Raw genomic sequence first — 15,951 nt, 5'->3', positions numbered from 1 at the left:
AAGGTGCCCAAGAATGTCCAGAAGGCACCAGGACCTTCTCCTAAAGCTGATTTAGCTGGGGGATAAGGGCACCGTCTGTGCAGAGCTTGCTCAGGAATGGCAAATGTAGGCCTGGTTTCAAGAAAGGGAGCAAAGAAGTCACTTCTCTTCAGGAATAACATCAGGCACAGACTGATATTCTGCAAAGGACTGCTAAAGATTGGGGTAAAGTCCTTTTCTCGGATGAATCCCCTTTCAAATTGTTTGGTGCATCTGGAAAAACTCTTGTCTGGTTAAAAAAAAAACGGTGAGCGCTGCCATCAGTCCTGTGTCCAGTAAAGCATCCTGAGTCCCTTCAGGTTTAGGTTGCTTCTCAGCTAAGGGAGTGGGCTCACTCACAAATTTGCCTAAGAACATAGCCATGAATAAAGATGGTTCCAAAACCAACTTCTCTCAACAATCCAAGAACAGTTTAGTGATGCAAAATGCCTTTTCCAGCATGATGGCGCATCTTGTCTTAAGGCTAAAGTGATAACTAGGTGGTTCGGGGAACAAAACCTCAACATTTTGGGTCCATGGCCAAGAAACTCCTCAGACCTTTAATCCCATTGGGAACATGTAGTCATTCCTCAAGAGGCAGTTGGACAAACAAAAACACACATTCTAATAAACTCCAGGCATTGATTAGGCAAGATAGGTGGCCATCAGTCAGTATGTGGCCCAGAAGTTGAATGACAGCATGCCCTGTCGAATTGTAGAGGTCTTGAAAAACAAGGATCAAAACACTGCAAATATTGTTTCACTTCATAAATTCAAATTGTAATTGTCAAAGACTTCGACACTTAAATGATGCTAGTCATTTTACTTCAGTATACCATAGTATTATCTGCCAAGAATGTCTAAAAAACATGTTTTTGGACTTGCACAGTGTAAACTAATTTTAGTCTTTCTCATTATGTTTGTGGTAAAAAAAGCCACACCTTGAGATATAGGGGGGTCGCGACTGTTTGTATGTCTCCACAACCGTGACCCTGGCACATTTTTATTTTGCTCACTTGCATATAGGCAGGCAGGATTCAATGTCCCGCCTGCCGATCAGCGAAAAAGGGAGCATGTCTGCGTAAATGGCCATGGATTTGTCGAGATCCGGCCGTGGTCGCGACAATTCACAGCTTTTCTTGGCAAAACGTGCCCGACAGCTAAAAAAAATTGGACCCGTTCTGTCTACCTGCCTCTTCAATGCTGTTGCGAAAGACTGCATTGAATAGGCACCCACCGCTTTCCCCCCCTTCGGAAATAGCGGCGGGATTGGAATATGCCCCTAAAGCAGGCATGTCAAAACTATGGCCCTCCAGCTGTTGTGAAACTACACATACCAGCATGCCTTGCCACAGTTTTAGCTTTCCCTAATAGAAAACTGTGGCAAGGCATGATGGGATTTGTAGTTTCACAATAGCTGGAGGGCCATAGTTTTGACATGCCTGCCCTAAAGGTTATCAAAGTGCTGAAACACTCCCCTCAGTTTGATCTAGATATAATAGTTAAGTATTAATTTATTGGCAAATAATTTCGGTACTTGTTTCCTAGAACGGCCACAATCGTGAGTGATCGTGGCTCTTAATTAAGGGACACGATCCTCACGATGTGGCCGATTTTTTACACTTTTTTGACTTTGATTGACAGAAATCGGGTCAATCGGTCGGTCGCGACCAATTAAAATCGGCCGCGATGCGACCGACCGATTGACCCGATTTTTCCATAGACTTCAATGTTAAAAAATCTTTTAACATTGAAATCGGGAGGATCTTGTCGGTCTTGTGCCATTATAATGGCACAAGATGAGATGGACTTGATTAAGTCCATCTCACATAGGGAAAAATGATAAAAAAGGTGAAATGGGCCAATATGACCCATTTTACATTTTTTATGTGCCCGCCATGACCCCACGATAGACGTCAACCCGAAGCGTGGCGAGCGCAGCGAGCCCGCGAGGGGCGGCGGTGCGCGTCCTCCGACCTTTTCATTCCCCTACTATCCACTAGGGCGTGGAGTGAGAATAGAATAGTGTGGCGAGCGCAGCGAGCCACCGAGCCCGAAGCGTGGCGAGCGCAGCGAGCCCCGCGAGGGGACGCGTATACCGGTGAAGTTATACGCGTCCCCTCGCGGGGCTCGCTGCGCTCGCCACGCTTCGGGCTCGGTGGCTCGCTGCGCTCGCCACACTATTCTATTCTCACTCCACGCCCTAGTGGATAGTAGGGGAATGAAAAGGTCGGAGGACGCGCACCGCCGCCCCTCGCGGGCTCGCTGCGCTCGCCACGCTTCGGGTTGACGTCTATCGTGGGGTCTAGCCCACTTAGTAACATTTGGGGGGGCAATTAAAAATAATCTGGTGAAAAAAATAAAAAAATCGGGTGAAAAATCGGTCGGTCGGATCGGTCGCATCGTATGCGACCAAATCGCATGCGATGCGATCGATCCGATTTTTTATCTTACGACCACAACGATCTAAATCGTTGTGGCCGTGCTAGGAAACAAGTACCATAATTTCTTTCTGAAAATATTTTTAAATATTGTTTTCAATCAGAGGTTTTAAATATCTGCTCTTTGTACCATTAAATATAACAGATAATGGTTAAATAATAAAAACAAATGTAAATCCTAATAAATCTCGTTTGTTCAATCTGCAAGGTCTTATGAATGACAAAGACTCAAAACATTCTATTGCTGAGGGTGAAACTCTGGACGATGAGGATGATGAAGAGGAAGAAGAAGCTGGAGCAGAGACAGAGGAGCAGTCTGGAAATGAAAGTGAAATGAACGAACCAGAAGATGATGTCAGTATATTTAAATATTTGTTTCCCAGAATTAGTCCTAACCATGTTTTTTAATAAATTGTATTAAAAGTAGAGGGACACACACACACACACGCATAATCATCATATTTTGTAAGATTGCTGATGTATGGTTCCTACAACAGCTATTATCAAACTGTGGGTCCTGACCCCAAAGGGGTAGTGACCATCTCAGCCGTGGGTTTGCAACTTCATGTTGCTGACCATTAGGCTGGTGACTTCTCTAATCTCTTTGTCAGTGATCCAAGGAGTCTGAAAAATTTGTTGAATTGTTTGTCACAATGCTGCCATGCATGTGCGGTCAGCTGACTACATGTGTGGTGAACGTTCTGTGGTAACTTGCTGGGGTCCTGTAATGATTTTTATTGTCTGACGGAATCCCAGATACTTCCTTTTTCTTTGCTGTCAACTAAGAATCAGCCCAGTTTTCTGACATTTAAAAGCAACATGCATTAAAGTTGCCATTTAGTAGAGTCTTTGGCTCCTCAGGCATTAGTAGGAAGGAGTCGTTGGTTTTCATTTTGCATGGTTACATCCTCTCTTGTGTTCTCCTAAATCTGTTATCCGTGCTAAGTTTCAGTTCCTTATACTTCAAATATGGGAATAAGTGCATGGGAAGAAAAAAACATAAAGGGGTATATTCAATGGTCCAGGTGAGCGGGGTTTGTACAGAATGGATGGCTTTTTTGGTGAGGAAAAGCCATTCTCTCCATCCATCCCCCTGAAGGGGGTGGTTTGAATACCAAGGGTAGACAATGATTGCATGCAATAGGCACTGCTTACTGTAATAGCTCGCCTAAAAGGCATTGAATATACCCCAAAGATTGACACTTGGCGATAACTACCATATATTCTCGAGTATACTGTAAGCCTACTTTTTCAGACCATTTTTTATGCTGAAAAAGCCCCCCTCGGATTATACTCGAGTCAGGGTCCCACTTGAGTCAATACGTTTTCCCAGTTTTTTGTTGTAAAATTAGGTGCCTCGGGTTATATTCGGGTCGACATATACTCGAGTATATACGGTATACATTCTTTGTAGTAATAAGACGATTCTAGTCTTGCCAGTAAAAAAACTTCGTTGTATTTCAACTTTCTTGAATTGTTTTTGAAGAAATGTAGAAAGGCAGGAAACACAATAATGTTGAAGGTTCTCTTAGGGGTCATTACATAAGATTTGAAGACTAAAAATCATACCAAATTATGACTAAGCAAATAAACTTCTGGCTGAAGTGACATTTTCTTTATTTAGAACAATTGAACAAGATTTATGCTGTTCACAAAAAATGATTTCTTTTCCGCCTGAAGTCCATGACTAACCGAATTTACGCATAACAAACTGTGTATTCAATTCTATGACAAATAAAAATTGGTTTGCCGGGGGAAAAAACCCTGTCTGTTCAAAATGTATGTAACTTTTCAGGTAATTCTTGCAATCTCTGCTAGTAATTTTTATAAAACCTTAAACTAGCCATGTAATTTATTTTAGGATGCTTCCGAAAATGAAGAGGATGAAAGAGAGGAGGAAGAGGAGGAGAATACAGATTACATGACTGACTCAAACAAAGAAAATGAGACGGATGAAGAGAATACTGTATGTAGCCCATGGTCTCTCTCCAGTTGTATTAATTGCAAAGAAGATTCTTTATAGTTCTCTGTTAAGAGAACCTAAATAATCCTAAGTGAGTCTAGCATGTTGTTGGACTGCTGTAGTGTAGTGCATTGTCCCAACTTCAAGCGTTACCATTCTGATGCCCAAGTCAGGGTAAGCCAACCTTTTCCATTGGTAGGATAACTGTAGAAGACCTTCTGGATGTTATTCCTGCTCCTACACATGAGATGCGACTGATGGATAGATGGCTCATAACTGTTGTGTATTTTTCACGATAATCCTGTTATTTTATAAATAATGTTAAACCGTGTTTTTCACAGTAACGTATCTCATACATTAAGCATGATCAGGCAAATACAGCTTCTGTAGTACAAGAATGGAGCAAGAGCCCAACACACCAAGTAATGTGTTCACAGTATAGTTTTTCTTGATGCTTGGGGTTTATTTCTGCAGTAAATTGCATTACCATTATTTATCTGTTGCAGTCCTATAGTGTCTAGTTACCTAGAACATAAAGTATGTCCTGATGCCATCACTTGATCTTGTGTTTGGTTCAGAGCTCCTCTTTTATAAGAAGAAAAATAAGGCAGGTATTTTACCAAAAATGTGAATCTACAGTATTAAGGTGCAAACAGGAAGGTCCAAAACAGTACTGTTTTTTTTTTTAATTTAGTTATTTATAATATGCCATAATAATCTGATTGAAAGCCTAAATGTTACTGTTATTGATGAGTTCGGCTTTTGCAGGAGGTGATGATTAAAGGAGGAGGGATAAAACATGTTCCCTGTGCGGAGGATGAAGACTTTATTCAGGCTCTTGACAAGATGATGCTGGAAAATCTTCAGGTATGTGGCTATACGCCAAGTATTCTCTTTTTACAGTTTCAGTCCATTAATCAAATGCCAGATGATCTAAAAGGAAATTTCAAGTGGTGCACTGTAGCTTGAAGTATGCGAATTACGTTGGTCTGCTTTCATCTGCGTGAATTCTTATTTGTTTGCTGCTATGTACTCCAATTTGTGAGGATGCTATTATTCTCTGGTGTTATTTTATGTGATTTTGTACACAGAATATTTTGTAGTATGTACTTTTCTAGTGCATTGATTTTTTTTATTGTTTTCATGCTAAAAGGCTCTTCATTTGTATTTGTCTTTTGCTCAGGTCTGCAAGTCCACTTTAAATGATTCTATTTCTATGCAGTAATATGTTTTTAGCTGTTAAAAACAGCTCCCGGCTCATATTTTTCTTGCACAGACTGTAAGATGGCAGTTAGAAGCTGATTGGTTTGTACTTTGTCCACTTTATTTCTGTTCAAGGCTTAGTTCATACCCCACATTTAAATATTTTCTAAATCTTGAACTTTTCTCTTCTATGGGGTATATTCAATTGATGTCGGACCAATTCTGAAATTCTTTTGGCGGAATGAATCCGACATGGTTATTCAATGCAGCGGCCAAATCCGCTGCATTGGGTGCTGGGCTGGGGTTTTGTGGTTGCTGGGACGGGGCCAGATGAGATGCTATCACCTGGCACGGTGGCGGTGCAGGAGGGTGTGGGAGGCAGCGGGCGGGAGGACAGCACCTGCTGTAAGCTGCTGCTCACTCAGTGCCATCCTCCCTGCCTCAGTCCGACATCTTTTCGCTATCCGACATTGGCTATTCCACCAATCCACCTGGCTTCTGGCAGGTCGGAACATTCCGACCTATCGACAAAAACCAGCTAGCATTGAATAGGTCGGAACCTCTTCTGACCTATTGTAGTTGAATATATGCCTATATCCCCACCCCAATGGACAGTGATCCCTGCCCCCGTTCCCCCCGCCATGGTGGTGGAGGCATTAATCACATATGATACATTGGGGCAGTTGTATTAAGTAAAAAAAAAAGATAAACAAGAGGTTGATAGTGATAAACGTCCAGCCAAACAGCTCCCAACTGTCATTTTCTAACATAATTTATAATCTGACAGTTAGGTGCTGATTTGCTGAACATTTATCACTCTTTATCACCCTCGCATTATTCTCTTTTTAAGGTTTAATACATCTGCCCCATTGCATGCAAAAGGACGGCATATGTGTATTGGGGAGACTCCATCATGGTTTGTCAAGACTTCGTACAGAAAATACCTGCTTTCATCATAAACTTCTTATACTTGTCATGTAGAGCTGTTTATATCAAATCCTAAATTCTCATGACCTGATTGTAGACCCAGGAGTCCTGTGAAAAAATTGTTCATTATCAAGTAGAATAAATGAGAGAGAGAGGTCATTTCACTCAATGTACAAACTGTTCTGTTTTTGCTGGTCTGACGTTTTGTTGTTAGTGCTTTGTTACCATCTTTCTTTGTGACATTTATTTAGCAGCGTACCGGAGACTCCGTGAAAGTGCACCAGCTTGATGTTGCAATCCCTCTACATCTTAAGAGCCAGCTGAAGAAAGGACCCATAGTGACAACTGCAGATGTAGAGACTGAATGCGGCGATACCATGCCATTTGTAATGCTGACCAGAAGAGGCAACAAACAGCAGGCAAGTGTTTATATATGGCATGAAGTAAGTGTTTGAGGGCGATATCCTGTTACCTATGATCAATGATCGCAGGTAATAGTCATCATAATAGCCATGATCAGTCAGCACGAGGGTTTGCTTTGCCTGCCTTAGACAGACCAATCATTTTCTCCAAAAGCAGAAATGGGGCTGCGGCTTTGCAAAAACACACATGTTTCACTGAATCGGTGTGTTCTCTCCTGAAGCAGGACTTTTTATCAGATCATGCAATATGGTAAGCCCTACTATGAAAGAATAAATGGCAAAACATAGTGGAAAACAATGTATTAGCGGGGGGTAATTGGGTACTCCCTAAGGCCTAAACAATTTATTTATTTTTATTCTGTTAAGGTTTGTAGTTATTCAGAGTCAAATAAAGTTATTTTTTTCTTATTTTCTAAAGGAGTAGACTCTTTGTTGGAAAATTGGTTGGAGGGCGTAATGAGCCTTTTGGCTGAGGAAGTTAACTGCTTTTTCTTCATGTCCTTAGTTTTATTCTCTTCCAATAATGCTTACCTTCTGCCTTTTATTGTTATTAATGTGTAGTCTTGTGACATTGTTCATCAACAACCTTAAAATGAGACGTTAGGAACTGAAATTTCCCAAGAAAGCTACTAGCTTGTGCTGGCACGGAATTGCTTTGAAAATGTAAACCTGACTGTGTACTGATAAATATAATTTAACAGCCCAGAATAGAGGATTCCATTTACACAGACTCCAGATCTAGTTGTGGATACGTATGAGTATCACTGTATTACATTACCTGATTCTTGTCATATTAAGCTGCACTTGCAGTCCTAGCAAATAAAGACTCTCTACATGAAGGATTTATCTCTTACACAGAGTATTATTTACAAAAAACGGAAACACATTCATAAAACAGATCTTGGATATCCTAGTGAATGAAAAGGATTACCTATGAAATAACACCATCTTCAGAGTTCCCTGGTTGAACGCTGAAATTTGTAAGCAGACTGCCTGCACACGTTCGCATTAGTGGTTGTTACTATGCAAAAACATTGTGTTTTGGAGTGCTAGAATAAAACCCTTTTCAGTGAGCAGATTAATAATATCACAGAATTGGTTTCATTGATTTTGCTGCTAAAGCAAAGTTCTATGTCCGTCTATTCTGAAGACCGTTCTTACGTAGGTTTATTTTAGTACTGCTTATGCTCCGTAGTCAATCGTACACATCTATGGGCAATACACAACTCCGTTGCACCTCTGCTTGCGGATGGAAGGGCACAACTGGGTAGTAATAGTCTTTTCATATTGTAACATGTGGACATGTAGGTGGAATTTAAGGCTTTGCTGAGTTGTCATACATAGAGATCCATTTCCTATTGATCTCTTGCAGCACCGATAGGGGTGAGTAGGCCATAGTTTCATATTGTTGAATACCTGCAGTTTGTTCTAAGTGTAATTGTTGCCCATCTGTATCTGAAAATGTCATAACATTTGGATGTGAACCTAACCTTTATGGACGAGTGGAAAGTTAAAATGTAGAATCCTAACCTTTTCTATGAATGCTATACAGGTGTATATGTCGGATTTCGAGGCACGGGAAAGTCACATTTGTGTTCTATCGCTGTAGATATATACATAAGTATATTTCATTAATGACTATAACTTTTTTGTTTTTCAGTTTAAGATACTCAATGTGCCCATGTCCTCACAACTAGCTGCAAATCACTGGAACCAGCAGCAAGCGGAGCAAGAAGAGAGGATGAGAATGAAGAAGCTCACACTGGACATTAATGAGCGGCAGGAACAGGAGGATTATCAGGGTAAAAACTTTTTTGTACATTCTATTATTTTATGTATCTATTACTTTTTATATAACATTAGTTTTTATTCGTGAGTCAATAACTGGGAGTGAGTCAATAACTGAAGCAATCTCCTCCAGTGACCAGGGCTGTGCTAGCGTGTAAAGGGCATTCATGCTAAGAGAAGGTAGAGGAGTCTGTGCCAGAAATTGGTCTATGGCAGTGTATCTATTACTTTTAAAAGAACAACTGTCATTTTATTTTCATTTATCCATCATGACTGAAATATTTTCAGCAAATGCTCCATTTTGGTAGCTCTATTATTCTGTTACAGTTTGTGCCTTTCATTATTTATTTTACAAACAAGCCAACATCTAGTAGCCATGTGTGACAAAGTAGGCACACCCTTACTGCTTCAATAGCAATCCAGAAGGTAATGTGAGGTAACTGCTGCTTATCAAGTGCACTTCATTATTTCATCACCAGGAAGTGCTACTACCACTAGATAGAAGCAGAAACTTTGGTCGTTTGCCTGAGGCACTCGGGTTTCTGTCACCTTCTTGTCACGTAGAATATACATTTGCAGGACACGGAAGTGTTTAAGACTATTTACGAAATCCATCACTTTACTCTGAAACCTACTGTGTTTGAATTGAAAACAATAAAGACTATTGCCAGTGTGATGAGGAATGCGCAAACCTGTAAATTCACCACAAGATCAGACCACAGAATGATACAAGAATTTGAAGTGAATTCAAAAGTCCACAGTCTCAATACAGATGGAACATTTGTGAGAGTGTATTGTCTTAATGCAGAGTAAACAATGGTTTTGGTTGGCTTTGCTGCCACAATATCTGATCACAGTAGTTAAGTCCACCATGCTGGAAGCTCTGAAGCGTGCATAAAAATAAATAAGACGTTTGTCCTAAGAACACACAGGTGTAGTTCCCATCCCATTAAATTGCTGTAGTTGGGCCGAAGGAAAGGGAGTCATAAATGAAAGCCAACAATCCTCCACATCATGTAAAGCTTTTTTGGGGGCAAATACTTCAAATAAGTGACTAATTTCATACTGAAAACCATTACATCAGTACTGATAAAATGGTTTTATTAGATCCTGAGTCATAATTATACCTTTTTTTGCAGATATTGGGTTATTGTGCAGTCACATAAAATTTACTTTGCTTCTTTGTTTTGGATCTAATAATTTTTATACTGTATAATAAGACAATTTGGGAGTTTTCCTCAAAAAATTTAAAGCGGCAAACAATTACACTGAAAAAACAGGTTGAATTTGCCATATAATTGATTGCTGCTTTAAAAAAAATTGGAAAAACTCTCCCAAAATCTCCCACTTTATGATTATCACACCCTATTGCATTTGGCCCTTTATCTTATTTTACTGACAATCATTTACACTAGGGTTTAAGATGTAGTTTCTTTCCTTTCTATAAAAAAAAAAAGTGTTTATTATATCAAAGACATCATCTAAATATCTTTGTATTTTTAATGTCTGTAGTATATCTTTTATGTGATGGCTTTGGCTGAAACCATTTGCACGGTTTCATTTCTCCCAAGCATCAGTGATGTAAGCAGAATAGATGTTAGAGATTGGTGGCAGCTTCATCATTCCAACTATGAAGAAGTGAAAACTATGAAACTCTTTCAAACAGATGTTCTGAGAAGTAGTTTAAATACGCCTGAATTGGTTTAGATGGCAGGATGGGAGATGTGCAGATATGTCCTCATACATCTAAACGGCTACTCTTGGTATGCCAGAAGCCCCCAGAAGACATTCTGCCTGGACTGCTGTGGGCTCTGAAAGGCAGAGACTGACAGAGGGCATCAGACACATTCCCCAAGTGGTCACACTGCAAAACTCATATGCTGCTCTTGCAGGGTTGGAATGTATGACCAACATAGGCAATAAAGAACAGGAAGATATGAGGACTTCTACCTCTTCTAACTGTAGGACCAGGAAAAATTCACCTCCAAAAAGGACTGCACTTCTTTTGGGAGATTCCATAATTAGAGGAGTTAATCTGGGAAATGCTACTAAAGTAGAGAAACAAGTAAGGTGCTTACCTGGAGCCACAGCTCCAAGAGATAAAGAACGCATGCTAAGAATTTTAAAGGCAGCAAGAAAAGATGGGGAGGTGGATGTCATCGTCCACCTTGGCACAAATGACCTGGTTAATGCTGAAGTCATGGCCGTAAAAGATGAATTTAGAAAGTTAGGAACTGCTCTAAAACAGGTGGCAACCACTGTAACTTTTTCAGAAGTATTGCCAGTACACCAAGGGGAAGATAGAACTCTGAGAATTAGAAACTTCAATGTTTGGCTAAGGAATTGGTGCAACGAGGAGAGATTTGGATATTTAGGTCAAAGTCAAGCTACCTGGCAAGACAGAGCCTTCTATAAAAGTGATGGCTTGCACCCATCTTCAAGGGGAACGAGAATATTAAGTGAGAAGTTTGGAAGCTTCATAAGCAACTATTTAAACTAGCAGAGGGGGGCAGTGAACCAAATAAGAATGAAGAAATCTGCTCCCCCAACCTAGAGGTATTGTCTCTGCAGGCAAATGGAACAGAAAGCCTATTTACTGCAACAGAAGATAATGCCGATCAAAACCGAATAGATATAGGCAGAAAGATGAACATAGCTAGCAGCAGGAGAAGCACGAACACAACTTTAAGAGCTATGTGTGCAAATGCTAGGAGCTTAGGAAATAAAATCCCAGAACTAATTGCAATAATGACAAGGGATGAACTGGATATTGTGGCTATTACAGAGACATGGTGCAATGAAAATCATGACTGGGACATAGCTATACCAGGATATACTTTATTTAGGAAGGACAGAATGGGAAAAATTGGAGGAGGGGTTGCAATATATGTGAAAAAATATATAAAGACTACCTTAATACAAAGTATTGAAGAAAAAACGGAGGCCCTTTGGGTGACCATAGAAACAGGGGAGAAGGCGATTCTTCGTATAGGGGTGATCTACAGACCACCAGGTCAGGAAGAGGAACTAGACAAGAGCCTATTGCAGGACATCAATAAAATGGCATGAAAAGGAGAGGTGATAATCATGGGAGACTTTAATCTACCTGATGTAAACTGGGAGCTGCCTGTTGCAAGTTCCACCAGAAGTAGGGACATGCTGAATTCCTTGCAAGGAGCATCCCTTCAGCAATTGGTGAGGGAGCCCACTCGTAAGGACGCAATATTAGACTTAATACTTACAAATGGTGACAGAATATCTGACATAAATGTGGGTGAAAATCTGGGATCCAGTGACCATCAAGCAGTTTGGTTCAAAATAAAGACAGAGACTGACTCATCGCACACAAAAACAAAGGTGTTAGATTTTAGGAAGGCTGATTTTGTAGAGATGGGAAACTCTGTAGGGGGTTCTTTGGCAGAGTGGAAGAACTTGGAAGGAGTGCAGGATAAGTGGGAAAAAATAAAAAGTGCAATTCTAAAAGCAACAGAACTTTGTGTCAAAAGAGTTAGGAAAAACACAAGAAAAAGAAAGCCATTGTGGTTTTCAAAAGAAGTAGAAAGTATTGTGAAAGCAAAAAAGTTGGCCTTTAAGAAATTTAAGCAGACGCAGAAGAATGAGGACAAAGAGGTGTATCTTGTTAGACAGAAGGAGGCTAAGAAGGTAATCAGATGTTCAAAAGCACAGGCTGAAGAGAAAATGGCCCAGTCAGTGGGTAAAGGGGGGAAAACTTTTTTTTTAGGTATATAAGTGAAAGTAGAAAAACAAAAAGTGGAATAATTAGACTGAAGACAGAGAGTGGAAGTTTTCTTGAGGGGGACAATGTAATAGCAGATAATATTAATAATTATTTCTGCTCAGTATTCACTGCTGAAAGAGAGGGGAAGGGGCCACAGTTAAGTTGCAAGTATAGTCAGAAAACTGAGGGAGAGACAAGTACATGTACAGAGGAGAAAGTCCTCACAGAACTCTCAAAACTGAAAGTGGATAAATCAATGGGGCCAGATGGGATACATCCAAGGATACTAAAAGAGCTTAAAGGGGAGCTGGTAAAACCAATAACAGAATTATTCAACCAGTCACTAGCTACTGGAGTAATCCCAGAGGACTGGAAAACAGCGAATGTAGTCCCACTGCATAAAAGTGGAAGCAAGGAAGAGGTAAGCAACTATCGACCAGTGAGCCTTACATCAGTAGTAGGGAAATTGATGGAAACACTCTTAAAACAAAGAGTTGTAGAATATCTCAAAACCAGCAATTTACAGGATCCAAAACAGCATGGGTTTACTGGGGGAAGATCATGTCAAACAAATCTTATTGACTTTTTTGACTGGGTGACTAAAGTAATAGATCAAGGTGGGGCTATAGATGTAGCTTATCTAGACTTTAGTAAAGCTTTTGACACTGTCCCACATCGCAGACTGTTAAATAAACTTGAAAGCTTGGGATTGGATTCTAAGATAGTTGAATGCATAAGAGCGTGGTTGCAGGACAGAAAACAGAGAGTTGTAGTAAACGGAGTACAGTCAAAGGAGGGAAAGGTTACAAGTGGAGTACCCCAGGGATCTGTACTTGGACCGGTGCTTTTTAATATCTTTATTGGTGATATTGCAAATGGAATTGAGGGTAAAATGTGCCTTTTTGCAGATGACACAAAGGTATGCAACAGGGTAGACACACCAGGAGGGGTAAAACAAATGATTGAGGATCTAGGCAGATTAGAGAAATGGTCAAGAGAATGGCAACTACAGTTTAATGCCAAAAAATGCAAAATCATGCACTTGGGTCTCAGAAATCCAAAGACTCAATGGTACTCTTTACCTAGCACGGCGCCCACGATCTTGATCGTGGGCATCGTGAGGTAAAAAATCGTGTCGGTCGCGTCGTATGCGGGCTAAACATGCCCGCACGCGACGCGATGCTCACGATTTCCCATTGAAACCCATGTTAAACATGGACATCGTGTCGGTCGCGTCGCGGCCGGCTATAAATGAGCACACGATGGCCGCGACGCGATGCCCACGATTTGCCATAGGAATTAATGTTAAAAGACCCGATGGACACGATTTTAATGTTAAATGGCTCAATGGACCCGATTTTAGCATAGAAAACAATGTTAAATGGGCCTTAGAGCCCAAATAATGACCCTGAACTCTGAAATGGCCCCCCCAATTTTGTACGCCACCCCACGATCAACGTGAACCCGAAGCGTGGCGAGCGCAGCGAGCCCGCGAGGGGCGGCGGTACGCGTCCTCCGACCTTTTCATACCCCCACTATCCACGTCGGCGTGGAGTTGAGAATAGAATAGTGTGGCGAGCGCACCGAGCCCGAAGCGTGGCGAGCGGACGCGGATACCTTCACAGGTAAACGCGTCCCCTCGCGGGCTTCACAGGTGTCCGTGGCGACGCGGACACCTGTGAAGCCCGCGAGGGGACGCGTGTAGCTGTGAAGGTATCCGCGTCCCCTCGCGGGGCTCGCTGCGCTCGCCACGCTTCGGGCTCGGTGGCTCGCTACGCTCGCCACACTATTCTATTCTCAACTCCACGCCGACGTGGATAGTGGGGGTATGAAAAGGTCGGAGGACGCGTACCGCCGCCCCTCGCGGGCTCGTTGCGCTCGCCACGCTTCGGGTTCACGTTGATCGTGGGGTGGCGTAAAAAATTGGGGGGGCCATTTCTGATTTCAGGGTAAGTATTTGGGCTCTAAGGCCCATTTAACATTGTTTCCTATGCTAAAATCGGGTCCATTGAGCCATTTAACATTAAAATCGTGTCCATCGGGTCTTTTAACATTAATTCCTATGGCAAATCGTGGGCATCGCGTCGCGGCCATCGTGTGCACATTTATGGCCGGCCGCGACGCGACCGACGCGATTTCCATGTTTAACATGGGTTTCAATGGGAAATCGTGAGCATCGCGTCGGTTGCGTCGCGGGCACACATAAATGTACCCGCGATGCCCGCGATGGGCGCCGTGCTAGGTAAAGAGTACCGACTCAATATAGTATAAATGGCACTATAATGGAAACTACTGAGGAAGAGAGGGATCTAGGTGTCACTATTTCAGGGGACTTGAAAGCAGGTAGGCAATGTAACAAAGCAATGAAGAAGGCAAGTCAGATGCTTGGTTGCATAGGGAGAGGTATCAGCAGTAGAAAGAAAGAAGTAATAATGCCACTGTATAGGTCATTGGTACGACCTCACCTAGAGTATTGTGTTCAGTTCTGGAGGCCATATCTCCAGAAGGATATAAATACATTAGAGACTGTACAAAGAAGAGCAACTAAAATGGTGCATGGCCTACATCACAAAACATACCAGGAAAGACTAAAAGATCTTAATATGTATACTTTAGAGCAGAGAAGGGAAAGGGGGGACATGATAGAAACCTTCAAATATATCAAGGGCTTTAACAAGGTACAGGTGGGAGACATTCTTTACAGGAAGAGGAGCAACAGAACACGAGGACATGCACTGAAACTAGAGGGAGGAAGATTCAGGGGAAATGTGAGGAAGAATTTTTTCACAGAAAGAGTAGTAGATAAGTGGAATAGCCTCCCAACAGAGGTGGTAGACGCAAATACAGTAGTACAATTTAAACATGCTTGGGATAAGCATATTGATATCCTTACAAAAAAATAAGGATCAAATATGGTTTGAAGTAACATGTTTAAAAAAAGGGGCAGACTAGATGGGCCAAGTGGTTCTTATCTGCCGTCAAATTCTATGTTTCTATGTTTCATGAGACTCTGCTATCGTTGGGCACCTTCTTTGACCAATATACAATTAGGATGCACCAGGAGACTGTGCTGATTAGTTTGATATGACACTTGTATACAGTATGTATATGCAGCTGAATCTGTATACAAACTGCTACAGTGCAGCTGCCGTGGCTTTTTCCATACCAAGTTCCACTGTGCTTCATATACAGGCCCTTGCACACAGATATACATGTGTTGCATACCACTTTAATAAGCACTTTCCACATGCATTTTGTGCTCCCATTCACTTGAATGGCATAGCCACTATGTCGTGACATCCTTGCTTTGATGCGTAAACAAGGATGTAAAAGGCCACAGCTGTATCAGACTCTCTAAAGAGTACAAGTGAAGATGTTGTACCCATACTAAGCAATCGGATTCTAGCTTTCAGTTTATTGTTTGTACTGTATTATATGAATAATAGCTAG

General features: G+C 41.5%; 1 protein-coding gene across 6 annotated transcripts in view; it reads left to right on the top strand.

Annotated features, from left to right (window-relative positions):
- The window catches only part of UPF2 (UPF2 regulator of nonsense mediated mRNA decay), a 90,614-nt gene that overhangs the window by 65,761 nt on the left and 8,902 nt on the right, over window positions 1–15,951 (top strand). For 4 of the 6 annotated variants that reach the window (XM_083183463.1, XM_083183462.1, XM_083183464.1 and 1 more), the window contains exons 17-21: window positions 2,668–2,813; window positions 4,321–4,425; window positions 5,191–5,289; window positions 6,804–6,971; window positions 8,635–8,776. In XM_083183463.1, coding sequence (XP_083039589.1) covers window positions 2,668–2,813; window positions 4,321–4,425; window positions 5,191–5,289; window positions 6,804–6,971; window positions 8,635–8,776 — 660 coding nt within the window. The remainder of the gene's footprint in view (window positions 1–2,667; window positions 2,814–4,320; window positions 4,426–5,190; window positions 5,290–6,803; window positions 6,972–8,634; window positions 8,777–15,951) is intronic. The other 2 variants (XM_083183465.1, XM_083183467.1) reach the window with 1 other exon arrangement.

Source organism: Crinia signifera, chromosome 4 (genome assembly GCF_055691185.1).
Source record: "Crinia signifera chromosome 4, ASM5569118v1, whole genome shotgun sequence".
Taxonomy (NCBI): Eukaryota; Metazoa; Chordata; class Amphibia; order Anura; family Myobatrachidae; genus Crinia; species Crinia signifera.
This window is presented reverse-complemented; position numbering and strand designations above follow the sequence as displayed.